The 14,172-nt window shown below is 41.3% G+C and overlaps 1 protein-coding gene across 1 annotated transcript in view; it reads right to left on the bottom strand.

The window, feature by feature from the left end:
* BLVRA (biliverdin reductase A) overlaps window positions 1-12,518 on the bottom strand; it is a 158,619-nt gene extending 146,101 nt beyond the window's left edge. The window contains exon 1 of the mRNA XM_006898600.1: window positions 12,507-12,518. Coding sequence (XP_006898662.1) covers window positions 12,507-12,518 — 12 coding nt within the window. The remainder of the gene's footprint in view (window positions 1-12,506) is intronic.
* Between the last annotated feature and the right edge of the window lie 1,654 nt (window positions 12,519-14,172).

The raw sequence follows: 14,172 nt of genomic DNA on the forward strand, positions 1-14,172 counted from the left end.
CTTGTTAATGTGATGAATTACATTAATTGTTTTCCTTATGTTGAACCATCCTTGCATACCTGTTATGAATCCCACTTGGTCATGGTGAATTCTTTTTTTTTTTTTATGTATCTCTGGATTCTATTTGCCAGTATTTTATTCAGGATTTTTCATCAATGTCCATGAGAGATATTGGCCTATAGTTTTCTATTTTGGTGGTGTCTTTTCCTGGCTTTGGTATCAAAGATATGTTTGCTTCATAGAACGAATGTGGAAGGGTTCCATCTTCTTCTATTTTCTGAAATAATTTATGTAGAATTGGTAACAGTTAAGATCCTACAGATAAGACTACCAGCCTTTCTCGTACCAGGTTAGTTCCACAACAGCTTGGCTGATAGCTCCGGGTGATGGCTGGATCCAAAGTGGTGCCCTGAGGTCACAGGGCTGTGGTGGGGGCTGAGGTGCGTGGTTGTGGAGCTGCAAGGGGGGGCGGGGGAAGGGGAGGAAAGCAAGGGAATAGGGGACAAGGAGCGCAGGGGTTGGACACTATCACCAAGAGGTGGGGGTGGGGCTTGGGAGCTGCTGGGGGGTTTATGTAGCAGCACCCTGTGCACTGGGGGTCACACATGTGTGGGCTGCAGGGGGGTCACACAGTGTCTGGTAGTCTTCGCTCCTCTGGGGTCTCACGGTCTTCGCTCCTCTGGAGTTCCGTGGTGGGTGGCTGGCTGTTGCTCTTCCCAGGTCTCTTCCCGGCCCCTCTCGCGGCAGAGCCCCGTCTGGTGGCAGAGTTCTCCCATCTGGCTGTTCCCAGATATTAAGCTGCCAAGTCCTCAGCCTCAAAAAACTTTTTAATTTCATTTTTTTATTTCTCCTAGTCCCCACTCATGTTCAAGCAAGGTGTTGTTCAGCTTCCAAATGTATAGTTTTGTCTCCTTTATCCTCTTGTTATTAATTTCTAATTTTGTAGCGTTGTGGTCTGAGAAGATGCTTTGTAGTATTTCTATGTGTTTTTTTTTAATTTATTAGCGCTTGCCTTGTTACCTAAAATGCAATCTAATCTGGAGAATGTTCCACGCACACTGGAAAAGAAGTTATACTGTGCTTTTGGCCTATAAATATCTATGAGGTGGAGTTGGTTTATTGTGTGGTTTAATTCTTGAGCATCTTTGTTGAGTTTTCTTTCTATCTTTTCTTGATAGTGGTGACTGGAGTCTTCAGCTACTATAGTTGTTGTTGTTAAGTGCCATTGAGTTGCAGGCAACTCATAGCAACCCTATGAAGGAGAGTCCTGGACGCTTGGGTGCCTTTCATCCTCTCTCCAGGTTCATAGTATTTGTGGAGGCAAGCTATGATGGAAGTAGATGCCACTCCTCCTTCCAAGTTTTAATCGGGGAGCTCCACCCCACTTTCTGTCCACATTAGGTAGCCAACCATTAACACATTTGACACATCAGTGTCACAGTGTTCAGCCTCACAGCAACCACAAGTGACCACGGTACGGCAACTTGTACACCAGGGCTATACGACCTAGAGGAATGTCTGAACAAAAACAATGAAAGACAGGCCTGAGGGCCGTAGATTAAAAGTCACCCACCTTTGGCTTGGTAGCGTCACTTTCTGTCCACTGGGCCAGCTGATCTCTCTCTCTGCATTGATATTATTCAATTACTATAGTAGCATTGTCTATTTCCTTTTACAGTTTTGTTAATGTCTGTTTTATTTATTTTGCAGGTCTTTCATTTGGTGCGTAGATATTTATTATTGTTATGTCCTCTTGTTCTATTAACCCTTTAAGCATTATGTAGTGACCTTCCTTGTCCTTTGTGATAGTTTTTGCATTCAAATTTATTTTATCAGATATTAACTCCTGCTTTTTTCTGTTCGCCATTTGCTTGGTATATTTTTCCCTATCCTTTGATTTTTAGTCTTTGTTTATCTTCATTTTTCAGGTGTGTCTCTTGAAGAAAGTATATTGATGTATATTGGTTTTTTATCCAATCTGCTACTCTTCTCTTCAGTGGTTCATTCAAACCATTCACTTCAATGTGATTACTGAAAGGCAGGGTTTCATTGCTATCATTTTTTTTAGTTCTTTTTGGTGGTGTTGCTAGTTACTTTGGTCCATGTTGCTCTCTGTGGTACCTCTGTTAAGAGATTTTCCTGCAATGCTGGTCTTGTTTTTACAAACTCTCTTAGGTTCTCTTTTTCTGGGAATATCTTGATCTCTTCTTCATATTTAATGGATCATTTTTTGGGGGTACAGTATTTGTGGTCGACAATTGTGTTCTTTGAGTGTTTGATATATGTCCTTCCACTCTCTTCTTGCTTGCATGGTTTCTGCTGAGGAATCAGCACTTAATGTTTTCTGCTCTTCCTTACAGGTTACTCTTTGTTTCTCCCTTGCTGTTTTCACGATTTTCTCCTTAGCTTTGGTTCTGACATTAACTATGATATGCCTTGGTGGTTTCCTTTTGGGGTCTATTCTATATGTTGTTTGCTCAGCTTCTTGAATATATATTCTCTCATTCTTCATTATGCCTGGGAAGTTTTCCTCTAGTAATTTTTCACAACTTTTTCTGTGCCTTTACTTGCTTTTTCATATTCTGGAATTCCAATGATGCACATGTTATCTCTCTTGATGGTGTCCTACATTACTCTTAAGTTTTCTTCTCTTTCCTTCCTTTTTTGATTCTGCTTTTTGCTCTAGCAGATCAGTGGTGACAATTTTATCTTCTATTTCACTGGTTCTGTGTTCCACCTCTTCAACTCTGCCTATGTGTCCTCCATCATTTTGACAGCATCTGAAACATTGGACCTCATATTTTGGATTGTGGTTTCTTGTTTTTCCAGTGCCACCAATGCCTCATTTGTTTTATATGCATTGTTCTGGATTGTTTTTCTGAGGTCCTACAGATGCTTGCAGTATTGTGCAATTCCTCAAGTTTGTCTTTTAACCACTGAAAATATTCAATCATTGTTCTTTTAAATTCTGTGTCAGCAAGATACATCAGACTTTCTGGTCTCAGAAAATCCATTGATATTGTGTCACCTTTTAGGGGTGATATCTTGCTTTGTGCTTGTGTAGTGTGTGGATAGCTTGCTTTCTTCGAGACATTGATATGTTCTTGATCTGAAGACAATTTTCTAGAAATCAATTGGGCAGCTACCCCACCTGTGTTTTTCTCTGAACTTCTGACTCAAGAGAAAATTCGGTTCAGAGCCTGTAAGAGCCTAAAAGAGCAGCCTCTTGTAGGTAATTCAGATCAAGGTGCTTTAGATTAAATGCAAGTTGATTGACTGGATGTTTAGACACATATGTGGACCTAAATAGGAGTGGGGCAGGTAAGGGTTGGCAAGGCGACCACAGGAGCTGGTCAACCACTTGCAGGATCTCACTCAGACCTCAGCTGCCTGGGTGTGCTCATGAAGTGGTGTCCCTACTCAAATTCCAGCTGCCAGTCTCTCACCCAGTGGCTCTCACACCATGCCCAGCAGCCCTAAGTCAGGTGCCCTCGCACAGCGGCTCCTCCCCCAGCACAGCCCTGGGTCCAGAGGGACCAGAGAAAACTCAGTCAAACTCCCACCAACCCACTTGCCTCTGGCTGGTCTGTGGTGTCCACAAAAGTTCAGTGAAATTCCCACTAGCCCACTCAGTCTTGGGCGCTCACCCAGGCAGTTGATGGTGCCCAAGAAAACTCAGATAAATTCCCACAGGCCCGCCCATTCCTGGACAGTTGGAGTGGCCCATGAGAACTCAGCCAAATTCCCACCAGCAGGCTTGCTTTTGGGTGCTCTCCCAGGCAACTGGCAGTGCCCAGGAAAACTCAGTCAAATTCCTACTGGCCTGCCTGATTGTGGGCATTCAGTGGGGGCACAAGAAAATTCAGTCAAATTCCAAGAGATCCACACGGTCTTAGTAGGGCTTAAGAGAACTCAGGCAATTTCCCGCTAACCTTTCTCCTGTTGAATGGGTCACACAGCAGCTCAGCTGGTGGCTTCTGGCTTTGGCTGGTTCTGCAGTGTGGCCTGAGGCACTGCTCTATGTTCCTGCATCCCCTGAAGCTAATTGTTCCAGCAAAAGTTCGGATTCAAATTCCTACTGTCCACATCACACCATGTCAGTTGGTCACCGTGCAGTGTGAAGGTCTCTCTAGTGGCCTGTCTATGCAACTTGCTCCTACTCTGGCTCTTTACACTGCACTCTCCACTGCGGCCATCTTGGAATCTCAGAATTTTATTTTTTATACAGGCTGATGGGTTTTCTTACTGTCATTTTTCAATTATTTTTAGATGCTGGGTTATAGAATTAATTATCATATTTCCTTCCCTTTTGATGTGTTTGCTTATTGGTATAAATTCACCTCTGATTACTGTTTTGGTTGTTCCTCAGAACTTTTGGTAAGTTGTGTTGTCATTGTCATTTGTTTCAAGACATTTTTTAATTTACTTTTTTATTTCCTCTATTACCCACTCATGTTCAAGCATGGTGTTATTCGGCTTCCAAATATATAGTTTTTTCTCTTTTATCCTCTTGTTATTGATTTCTAATTTTGTAGCTTCATGGTCTGAGAAAATTTTTTGTATTATTTCTAGGATTTTTTTAATTTATTGATGCTTATTTTGTTACATAAATATGCTCTATTCTCAAAAATGTCCCTTTCATGCTGGAGAAGAGTGTATACTGATCTTTGTGAGGGGAGTGCATTAGCTTGTGTATATCTATGAGATTGAGTAGGTTGTGTGTGCGGTTTAATTCTTCAGCATCTTTGTGGAGTTTCTTTCTGTAGTCTTTTCTTGAGAGTTGCTGTTGTTAAGTTCTGCCAAGTCCTAAACAACTCATAGCAACCCTATGAACAAAAGACCTGAACAACTACATAATATTCATGGTTTCTCCAAATTAATAAAGTTTCCAGAAGCAAGCTATTTTGGAAGTAGATGCCACTCCTGCTTCCAAGCTTGTTTAATTAGAGAGCTCCACCAACCACTGTCCACCATTGGTAACCATTATTGCATATCAGTGTCACAATATTCAGCACCACAGCAACCATGAGTTACTTCTGTACAACAAACTGACAGACCAGTGCTATGCCACTTAGAAGAACGTTTGACCAAAAACAATTAAAACCAGGCCCAAAAGCCTCAGACCCTTGGGCCCAAATGAATTTTCAAAGGTCGCAGGCCAGCCCATGATGCCGGTTCTCATTGGTTCCCAGCAAGAAGCATCCAGCCAGCCCAATAGAACCCAGGGACTTTCCATATCAACAGAGAAAGAGCACACCTCTGAAGCCACATGAATTTTCAAAGGCCACAGGTCTGCCCATGCTTCAGGTTCTCACTGGTTCCCAGTAAGAGGCATATAGCCAGCCCATTAGGACCCAGGAACGTTAAATACCAACAGAGAAAGAGCACACCTCTGAAACCACACAACTTTTCAAAGGCAGCAGGTATGCTGATGCTTAAGTTGCTCATTAGTTCCCAGCAAGTGGTGTCCATACAGCCCAATAGGACCCAGAGCCTTTCTATACTAACAGAGAAAGAGAGCACCTCTGAAGCCAAACGGATTTTCAAAGGTCACAGGTCCACCCATACTTCAGGTTCTCATTGGTTCCCAGCAAGAGGCATCTAGCCAGCCCAATAGAACCCAGAGCCTTGTATTGAAATCTCCCACTACTATAATGGTATTTTGTATTTCTTTTTTTAGCTCTGTTAACATTTGTTTTGTAGGTCTATCATTTGGTGGATAGAAATGAATTATGTTTATGTCCTCTTGTTCTATTAAGCCTTCAAATACTGTATAATATCCTTCCTTGTCCTTTGTGAAGGGTTTTATACTGAAATATATTTAACTGGTAGGCCATATTATTAGAACTCTGTACATACTCCTGGTAAAGCTATAGAAATAGTGCTGTAGAAAGCGCAAATAGTCACAGATGTTTTGCAAGAAAAATCCAGAAACCTAACAATTTAAACTGCCAATAGTCATCTTTACCTCTGTAAATCTGTTTCTAAAAATATATCCTATACAGCTGTATGAGTGAAATGACCTTACTGCTACATTAGAAATGCCTAAGAGTTAAAAGAGTAGGTTGGTTAAATAATTATGGTACACCTACAGTAATGGTGTCTAAGTGTCTTAGTCTAATGGTGTCTTAGTCTCTGGAGACTAAGGTGTGCCTGATACAGGCCATGGTCTTTGCAATCACTTGCTATGCATCAGAGAACTAGATAATGACTAGGGAGGATAGAAGTAGAATTGATACCTTTGAGCTGAGGTGCTGGAGAAGAGTATTGAATATACCATGGACTGCTAAGAAAATTAACAGGTTCTTCTTGGAGAGGGTTAAACAAGGCTGCTCTTTAGAGGCAAGGAGTCTGAAGCTTCTTCTGACATACTTTGGACATGTTGCAAGGAGGGACCAGTCCTTGGAGAGAGATTTCATGCATGGGAAGGTGGAGGGACAGTGCAGGAGAGGAAAACCCTCTATGAGGTGGATTGATTCAGTGACTGGAGTAATGCGGGTGGGTGTGTCGGAGACAGTGAGACTGGCACAGGACAGAGCAGGGTTTAGGGCTGTTGTACATAGGGTTGCTATGAGTTGCAGGCAATACACTTCCCCAGCATCACAGCTCAAAGGCATCAATTCTCCTTCTATCATCCCTAGTCATTGGTTTTGTTTAAAATTTCAAAAGGTGTGTGTCAGAGTTGCATCTTTTCTCCATGTTGTTGTTGTTGTTGATTGCCGTCAAGTCAAGTGCAACTCAGAGAGACTCTGTGAACATAAGACCTAATGTCTTCCCATAACAATCATCAATTCCAAATTCATAGAGTTTCCAGAGGCATGTGGTTTAGGAAGGGAAAGCCACTCTTGCTTCCAAACCTGTTTTACATTTGGGTGCTCCACCAAACACTGTCCACATTGGGAAGCCATTCTGGTATTTGATACCCGAATGGTACAAGGTTCAGGATCACAGCAACACAGCTTACTTCATACTGCACATTACCAAAAGTGATTTACAAAGTGGAAGAGTGTTCTTCCAGATATAAACAGCACTAGTTTCATTTAGCAGTGTTTAAGTGTCATCAAGTCGAATACAACTGAGAGAAAGTTTTGTACAAAAGACCTGAACTCTGTTCTATAACTAACATCCTTTCTGTACAGAACTCTGCTCTATAACTAACATAATTTCTGCACATTTATAGAGTTTAGAGAGTCTGTAGAGTCTCCACATGCATCTAATTTAGGAAGTGAATGGCACTCCTGCTTCCCAGCATAGATCAATCTGGAAGCTCATCCAAACATTGTATATAATGGGTAACCATTATGGCATTTGACAAGATTATGGAACAGTATGCAGAATAACAGCAACACCAAGTTGTTCGGTTCAGCAAATAGACAAAAGATTGCTGTTTCATTTAAGGAATATTCACTAGAAAATTAACAAATTTGGCCTGAGGGCCACAGGCCCCAAAACCTTTCTCATCAGGAACTGCCATCAGATGCAGTAGAACAACCAAATTCCAGAGTGGGGTTCCAGACCCTAGCCAGCAGTCCCATACCTCCCCCTGCAGGGTTTTAAAGGCAACGTCTTTGAGCAGACTTCCACCCTAGACAAAGGCTCAAGGACACCTTGAGAGGAAAAGAGCAGCAATACACATCAAACACTGCCCCAAAAACCTTTCTCATGCGCATATCAGAAATGCCATGATATGCAGCAAAACAGCCAAAGTCCCGGAGTGCGGTTCCAGGCCTCAGCCAGCAGTCCCATCTCCTCCCCCCTTTCTTCATACCTATTCAATTTGTATGCTGAGCATATTATTCAAGAATCTGGACTCTGAACAAGAATGTGGATTCAAGATTGAAGGAAGACTCATCAATAATCTTTATTATACAGATGACTCAACCTTTCTTGCTTAAAGTGAGGAGGACTTAAAACACCTGTTGCAGAAGATCAAACACTGCAGCCTTCAATATGGATTACATATCAACATCAGGAAGACAAAAATTCTCACCACTGGACCAACAGGCAACATCATGATGAATGGAGAAAGGATTAAGACCGTGAACAACTTCATCTCTTTTGGATCCACTCAGTGCCAGCGGTCAAGAAATCAGGAGGCGTATTGCACTGGGAAAGTCTGCAGTCAGGGACCTTTCCAAATAATTGAGGTGCAATGATGTTATTAGTTTGAGGACCAAGGCATGTCTGATACAGACTATGTGTTTTTTTCAATCTCTTGCTATGCTGCTGAGAGCTAGACAATGCATAAGGATGACCAAAGAAATGATGCCTTTGAATTGTGGTGTTGCAGAAGAGTACTGAATATCTCATGAACTGCCAAAAGAATAAATAGATATGTCTTGGAGAAGATGCAGCCAGAGTGATTGTTGGAGGCAGAAATGATAAATCTGTGTCTCACATACTTTGGGCATGGTGCTAGGGGAGGTAGTCAGTGGAAAGGGACACCATGCTAGGGAAGGTAGAGGGATGGCAAAAAGGAGGAATGGTCTCAATCAGGTGGATTGACACAGTGACTGCAGAAATGGGCTGAGTGTATCAGAGATTGTGAGGTAGGCACAGGGCAGGATAGTATTTAGATCTGTTGCTCAGAGGGTCACGGCCTTCTCAGATCTTGCTTTGTCTCCTTAATTATCTTTAACTACATTGTTAAACTCATTTCTGCTGTACAATGACACTTAACAATCTACTAAAGAGGAGAATATAGGGTAATGTTAAAAAGAAAAAACAAACAACCAAAAACCCAAAACCAAACTATTGCCATCAAGATGAATTCAACTCATAGTGGCCATGTATAACAAAGAGGAAATGTCCAGAGGGTCTTTAAGGCTGTAACTGCACCAAAGCAGACAGTTTTATCATTCTCCTGCAGAGGAGGTGGTAGGTTTGAACCATCAGTCTTTTGGTTGGCAGCTGAGTGCTTTAACTAGTGTCCCTAGAGTACCAGTAATACCAAAGAGGGAAGTGTTTTGTTCGGAAAAAAAAGGCAAAATTTAAAGTATTTTAAAATATTGCTGAGAAATAGCAGATATAAATTTAACAATGCAGAAGCTACTGATAATTAAGGAGGCAGAGCAAGGTCTAAGCAGGCAGAAATATTTGCACTCCAGAATGGAACAGAAAGAAGGGTACACCTTCTACTTCCCCATCATTTATTTCCTCTTCTTGCTTCCATGTCTAGCCCAGGCACCTCAGAGAAGCTGTTTAGTCTATGGTCAGATAAATCTCGCTTGATTGACAAAGTACCAAGTCCAGGAATGACCATGTAGTTGCAATGGAGAATAAAGCATTTTGTGGATAATCAAGAAGTGAAGTCTCCCATTCTTCTGGGAGAGTGTTCTCCTGTTAAATGTGAACAATGAAGTATGAGTCACTTGGAAACCACAACGCATACTGCCCCTAGAATGTGGCCAACATATGAATGAAAAGCAGAGAGATAAAGAAATCTAGGGTCCTTGATACAATCATTGAGCTGCTGGAGCCCTGAAGCTCATCCTCTCCAACAAAAGCCACATTTGAGTTGGATGTGCCTGTACTTTCAGCCCAGAGTGCTTGAACAGATGAACATCTCTTCCACAGTGACTAGAGGGACCAGATCAATGAGAAGATAGGAATCAAAGGAGATATTAATTTGTCCCCAACTTTTTTTTTACATAAAGCAAGAAGTGTTCCAGAGCTAAGAGAGAGGGAGACAAGAATAGTGCAGAACTTGGAAAGAGTGATGACTTAAAACTCTTGCAGAAGACAACTAGAAAGAGGGCTGCCTAGGGTTCTATTGGGGCCTGGTAGCAGAAAGCCCAGATGAAGGTTTGAGACCTTTGCAAGGTGTAGCATGGATGAACCTGTGCCTTTTGTCCAAACCCTGTGGATGTGCCATGGTGCACCAACAGGAAGGGACACAAAGTTGAGACCATCTGCACAATGGCAATTGAAGTACAGGGTGGACAAGAAAGAGAGTAAAAAGAAGAAGGGTTGATATGTCAGGAAAAAAGCAAAGGGACCAGTAAGTTAATCTTACAAGTGAAAGTGAGAGATGCTAATGAGACATTCAGAGAAAAGTCATCGTAAGCAGAGTGAAGTGACTCCAGTATAAGACCAGGCAAAGTTTCCAGCTCACACCCCACTCCAGTCCCAGTGTTGTTTCACAATTAACTACAGTGGGTGAGTTCCAATCTAATTCAATTTCATAGATAAGAACTTGCAGCAGACGAGTTCCTCTCATACCACCAGAGCAACAAAGGCAGTAGCAACTTGAAGGAAAATATTTCATTTTTTTTTAAATTTATTATCATTATTAATTTTAATGAAAATTTACAAATATTTTTTATTTCCATTCATTCATTGTTGCAATTTTCTCCCTGCCCACCCCTCCCCTCCAGTTCATTCTTCTCTTTGAAAAGTAAAAGAAAAATTCTTTCATTGTTATACAATCCCTCTGCCCAAGTCCATTTCACTATGCAGCCTTTGTTCTGGACTCATGTCATGACAAAAATACCTAATCATATATACCTTTTAAACAGTTCTTTCATCTGTTTCAATGTTGCATACATAATTTATCCCACCTTCTTTTTTAAATTTTTATTCATGTTAATAAACATTTACAGAGATTTTGGATTTCCATTCATTCATTGATGCACTTTTCTCCCTGCCCACCGCTCCCCACCAGTTCGCTCCTCTCTTTGAAAAGAAAAAGAAAAAAAATTCCTTCATTGGTATACAATTCCCCTCATCCCCCCAATTTATCCCATTTTCTCAGTCTCCCCTGCGAATCCCTATGTCAGTCCTATTTTACAACAGTGACACTATGCAGTATTTGTCCTTTTATGACTGAGATATTTCACTTAGCATAATGTTCTCCAGTATCATCCATTTTGAATAATATTTCATGAGCTCCTTGTTTTTCAATGCAGTGTAGTATTCCATTGTGTGAATATACCACAGCTTCTCTATCCATTCGTTTTTTGATGGGCACTTAGGTTGTTTCCAACTTTTTGCTATTGTGAACAAAGCCGTGATAAACATGGGCGTGCATATATCTGCTTGGGTGGCAGTTATGGTTTCTTTGGGGTATATTCCAAGTAGTGGAACTGCTGGGTCAGGTGGTATTTCAAAGGCAATTTACACGTTCAATGCAATCCCAATGCAAATACCAATTCCATTCATCAATGAAATGGACAAGGCAAACTCCAGTTTCATTTGGAATGGAAAGAAGCCCCAAATAAGCAAAGCACTCCTTAAAAACAGAAGCAAGGAACTCATGCAATATTATTATATGATTGGGTATTATGGTTATGACAAGAGTCCAGAATGAAGGCTGCATAGTGGAGTGTACTGGGGGGGTGGGGTGGCAATTCTATACCAATGAAGGAATTTTACTTTTCAAAGAGAAGAGCAAAATAGGGGGGAGAGGTGGGCAGGGAGAAAAACGCAACAATGAATGAATGGAAATACAAAATCTCTGTAAATGTTCATTAAAATTAATAAAATAAAATTTTTACAAAATAGTAACAATGTTGGAGGCATCTCACTCTGATTTGAAATCCGACTGCACTGCCATGGTGATCAAGACAGCATAGTACTGGTGCAATGACAGACACACAGATCAATGGAATAGAATTGAGAACCCAGAATTCAGCCCATCTACTTATGGTCAACTGATTTTTGAAAAGGAGATGAAATGAGTTAAGTGGGGAAATGACAGCCTTTTTAACAAATGGTGTTGACAAATTGGAAAATTATCTGCAGAAAACTCAAGCAAGATCCACACCTCACTGCAGACACAAAAACCAACTCAAAGTGGATTATGGACCTAGGACTAAAACCAAGGACTATAAACTTCATTAAAGCAAAGCTTGGAAGAACTCTAGAAGTCCTAATCCACAACATAAACAGTCTTCCAAGCATCCTGAAAAATCTACAACCAGCAGAGGATAAAATAGATGAATGGGACCTTCAAGGAATCAAATCCCTATGCACATCCAAAAACTTCTCCAAGAGGGTAAAAAGGGAAGCCACAGACTGGGAAAAAGTATTTGTCAGATAAGGGACTTATATCTAGAATTTATAAAATACTCAAGCACTACAAGATAAAGGTGAATAACCCAATTAAAAAATGGCACAGGATATGAATAGACACTTCACCAAAGAAGACATTCAGATGGCCAACAAACACATGAAGAAATGTTCAAAATTCCTAGCTCTAAAAGAGATGCAAATTAAAACAACTATGAGATATCATCTCACCCCAGTCAGAATAGCAAAGTTTAACAGAACAGCATGCAACAAATGCTGGCGAGGTTGTGGAGAAACTGGAATCCTTATTCATTGTTGGTGGGAGTTTAAAATGGTGCAGCCACTATGGGAGGCAGAATGGTGCTTTCTCAAGAAGGTAAATATTTTCAAGTCTGGATGATGTTTCAAGCTCTGTGGGAGAGAGAATACCTGTACAAAGAAAGCAAAATTATATACAATGAGAACACTGTGAAAACAGATCTTCATAAAGAACTCACCTCCATGTTCATCTTGGGCCTCTTCTTTCAGTGGCTGTAAAGAAAAAAGCAAGAGATTCAGAACCATAGTGGGACCACCTCAAACTCTGGCAATGCCCCTTTATTAACCCACTTTATCCCCTACAAGAAACTTACACATCTGCTTCCATCTCCCCACATACCTTCCAACAAGGCCACCTGTGCTGGTGGCTGACTTCCCTAAATAAGGGCAGTTTCCCTAGATAAGGGCATTTTCAACCATATTTGTCCATCTCCTATACTGGAGCAGTAGCTGGGATTGTAACGCTATTGTTGTGTACCATAGAGTTGGAACCAACCCATAGCTGACCATCTGGTGGGTTTTCAGAGGCAGTTAATCGCACGGAAGGAGATTGCCCATCCTTCTCTCGTGGAGCGGCTAGTGGCCTTGAACTGCAAGTTTTCAGGATTGCATCACAAGTTTCTTGCCACAAGGCCACAAGATTACCTATTAGGTACTTAAAAGAGCTTCTTACTTTCCAAAATTGAGATGCATGCAGAGCACAGCTTTATTTATATCTGGCTGACTTTCTTACGTAAATAATCATGGTAGTAAGAAATACACAAAAGAAGGACTTTCAGTGGGTTGCAAACTAGTCAAGACCCCACCCTCCCAGTCCCTACCTTATAGTTGATCATGCCCAAAGCCAGCCTAACAGGCAAAAATTTTAACCACCTTAGGTCATTCTTGTTCTTGTGTTATGACTACGACTCATAGTGCTTCTCTGAATAATAGCTCTGAACTCTGAACTATCCTGAGCCAACCTCACTGTCTCACACAGACTTGTGCCTATTACTACAGTCACTGTGTCAATCCATCTCATCCAGGTCTTCGTCTCACAGAGATTCTTCTGTGTCAGTCAATTCTTTTTGATACTGTGACTCTGTATACTCCTTCCATCTTCTTTTGATGCTTCCTCAATCATTCAATATTCTGCTGATAACATTTTTAAATATTGCAACTCAAGATTTGAAGTTTTTTCTTCAGTTCCTTCAGCTTGCGAAATGCTGAGGTGGGTTCATTCCTTTTGATTTTCTCACTCTAACCCTTTGCACATTTAATTATATTACTTTGTTTTGTCTTCCCAAGCTGCCCTTTGAAATCTTCTGTTCATCTCTTTAACTTCCTTATTTCTTCCCTTTTCTTTTGCCTCTAATGCAATATTCAGTCTCTTCTGACATCCACCTTGTTCTTTTCTTCCTCCTCTGTATTTAAAATGACTGGAGGCCTGGGCCAATCTTAACAGGGGTTGGTTTAGGGGGAGAAGGGTGAAGGTGCTGGCAAGGGCAAGGCAAGACAGGGGATGAGACCACAACATAAGGCACTAACATGGGGGTGGGGGACCAACACCAAATCTGCTAGTTGTACAGTGAGGAAGGTTCTTACTTGCTCTTTTCAGTAAAATGCTTGTCTGTGTGAGTTGTTATATGCCATCAAGTCAACTGCAACTCATAATGCACAATCGTTCTGAACTCTGCCCTATGCTGATCCAATCTCACTGTCTCCAATACTTCTACCCCCATTACCAAGTTATTGGGTCAATCCATCTGATCCAGAATCTCCCTCTCCTGCACTGTCCCTCCACCAATCCAAACATGATGTCCTTCTCCAAGGACTGGTCCTTCCCGGCAACATGCCCAAAGTATG

This window comes from Elephantulus edwardii, unplaced genomic scaffold (genome assembly GCF_000299155.1).
Source record: "Elephantulus edwardii isolate Elephantulus edwardi_28Jun2011 unplaced genomic scaffold, EleEdw1.0 scaffold00234, whole genome shotgun sequence".
Taxonomy (NCBI): Eukaryota; Metazoa; Chordata; class Mammalia; order Macroscelidea; family Macroscelididae; genus Elephantulus; species Elephantulus edwardii.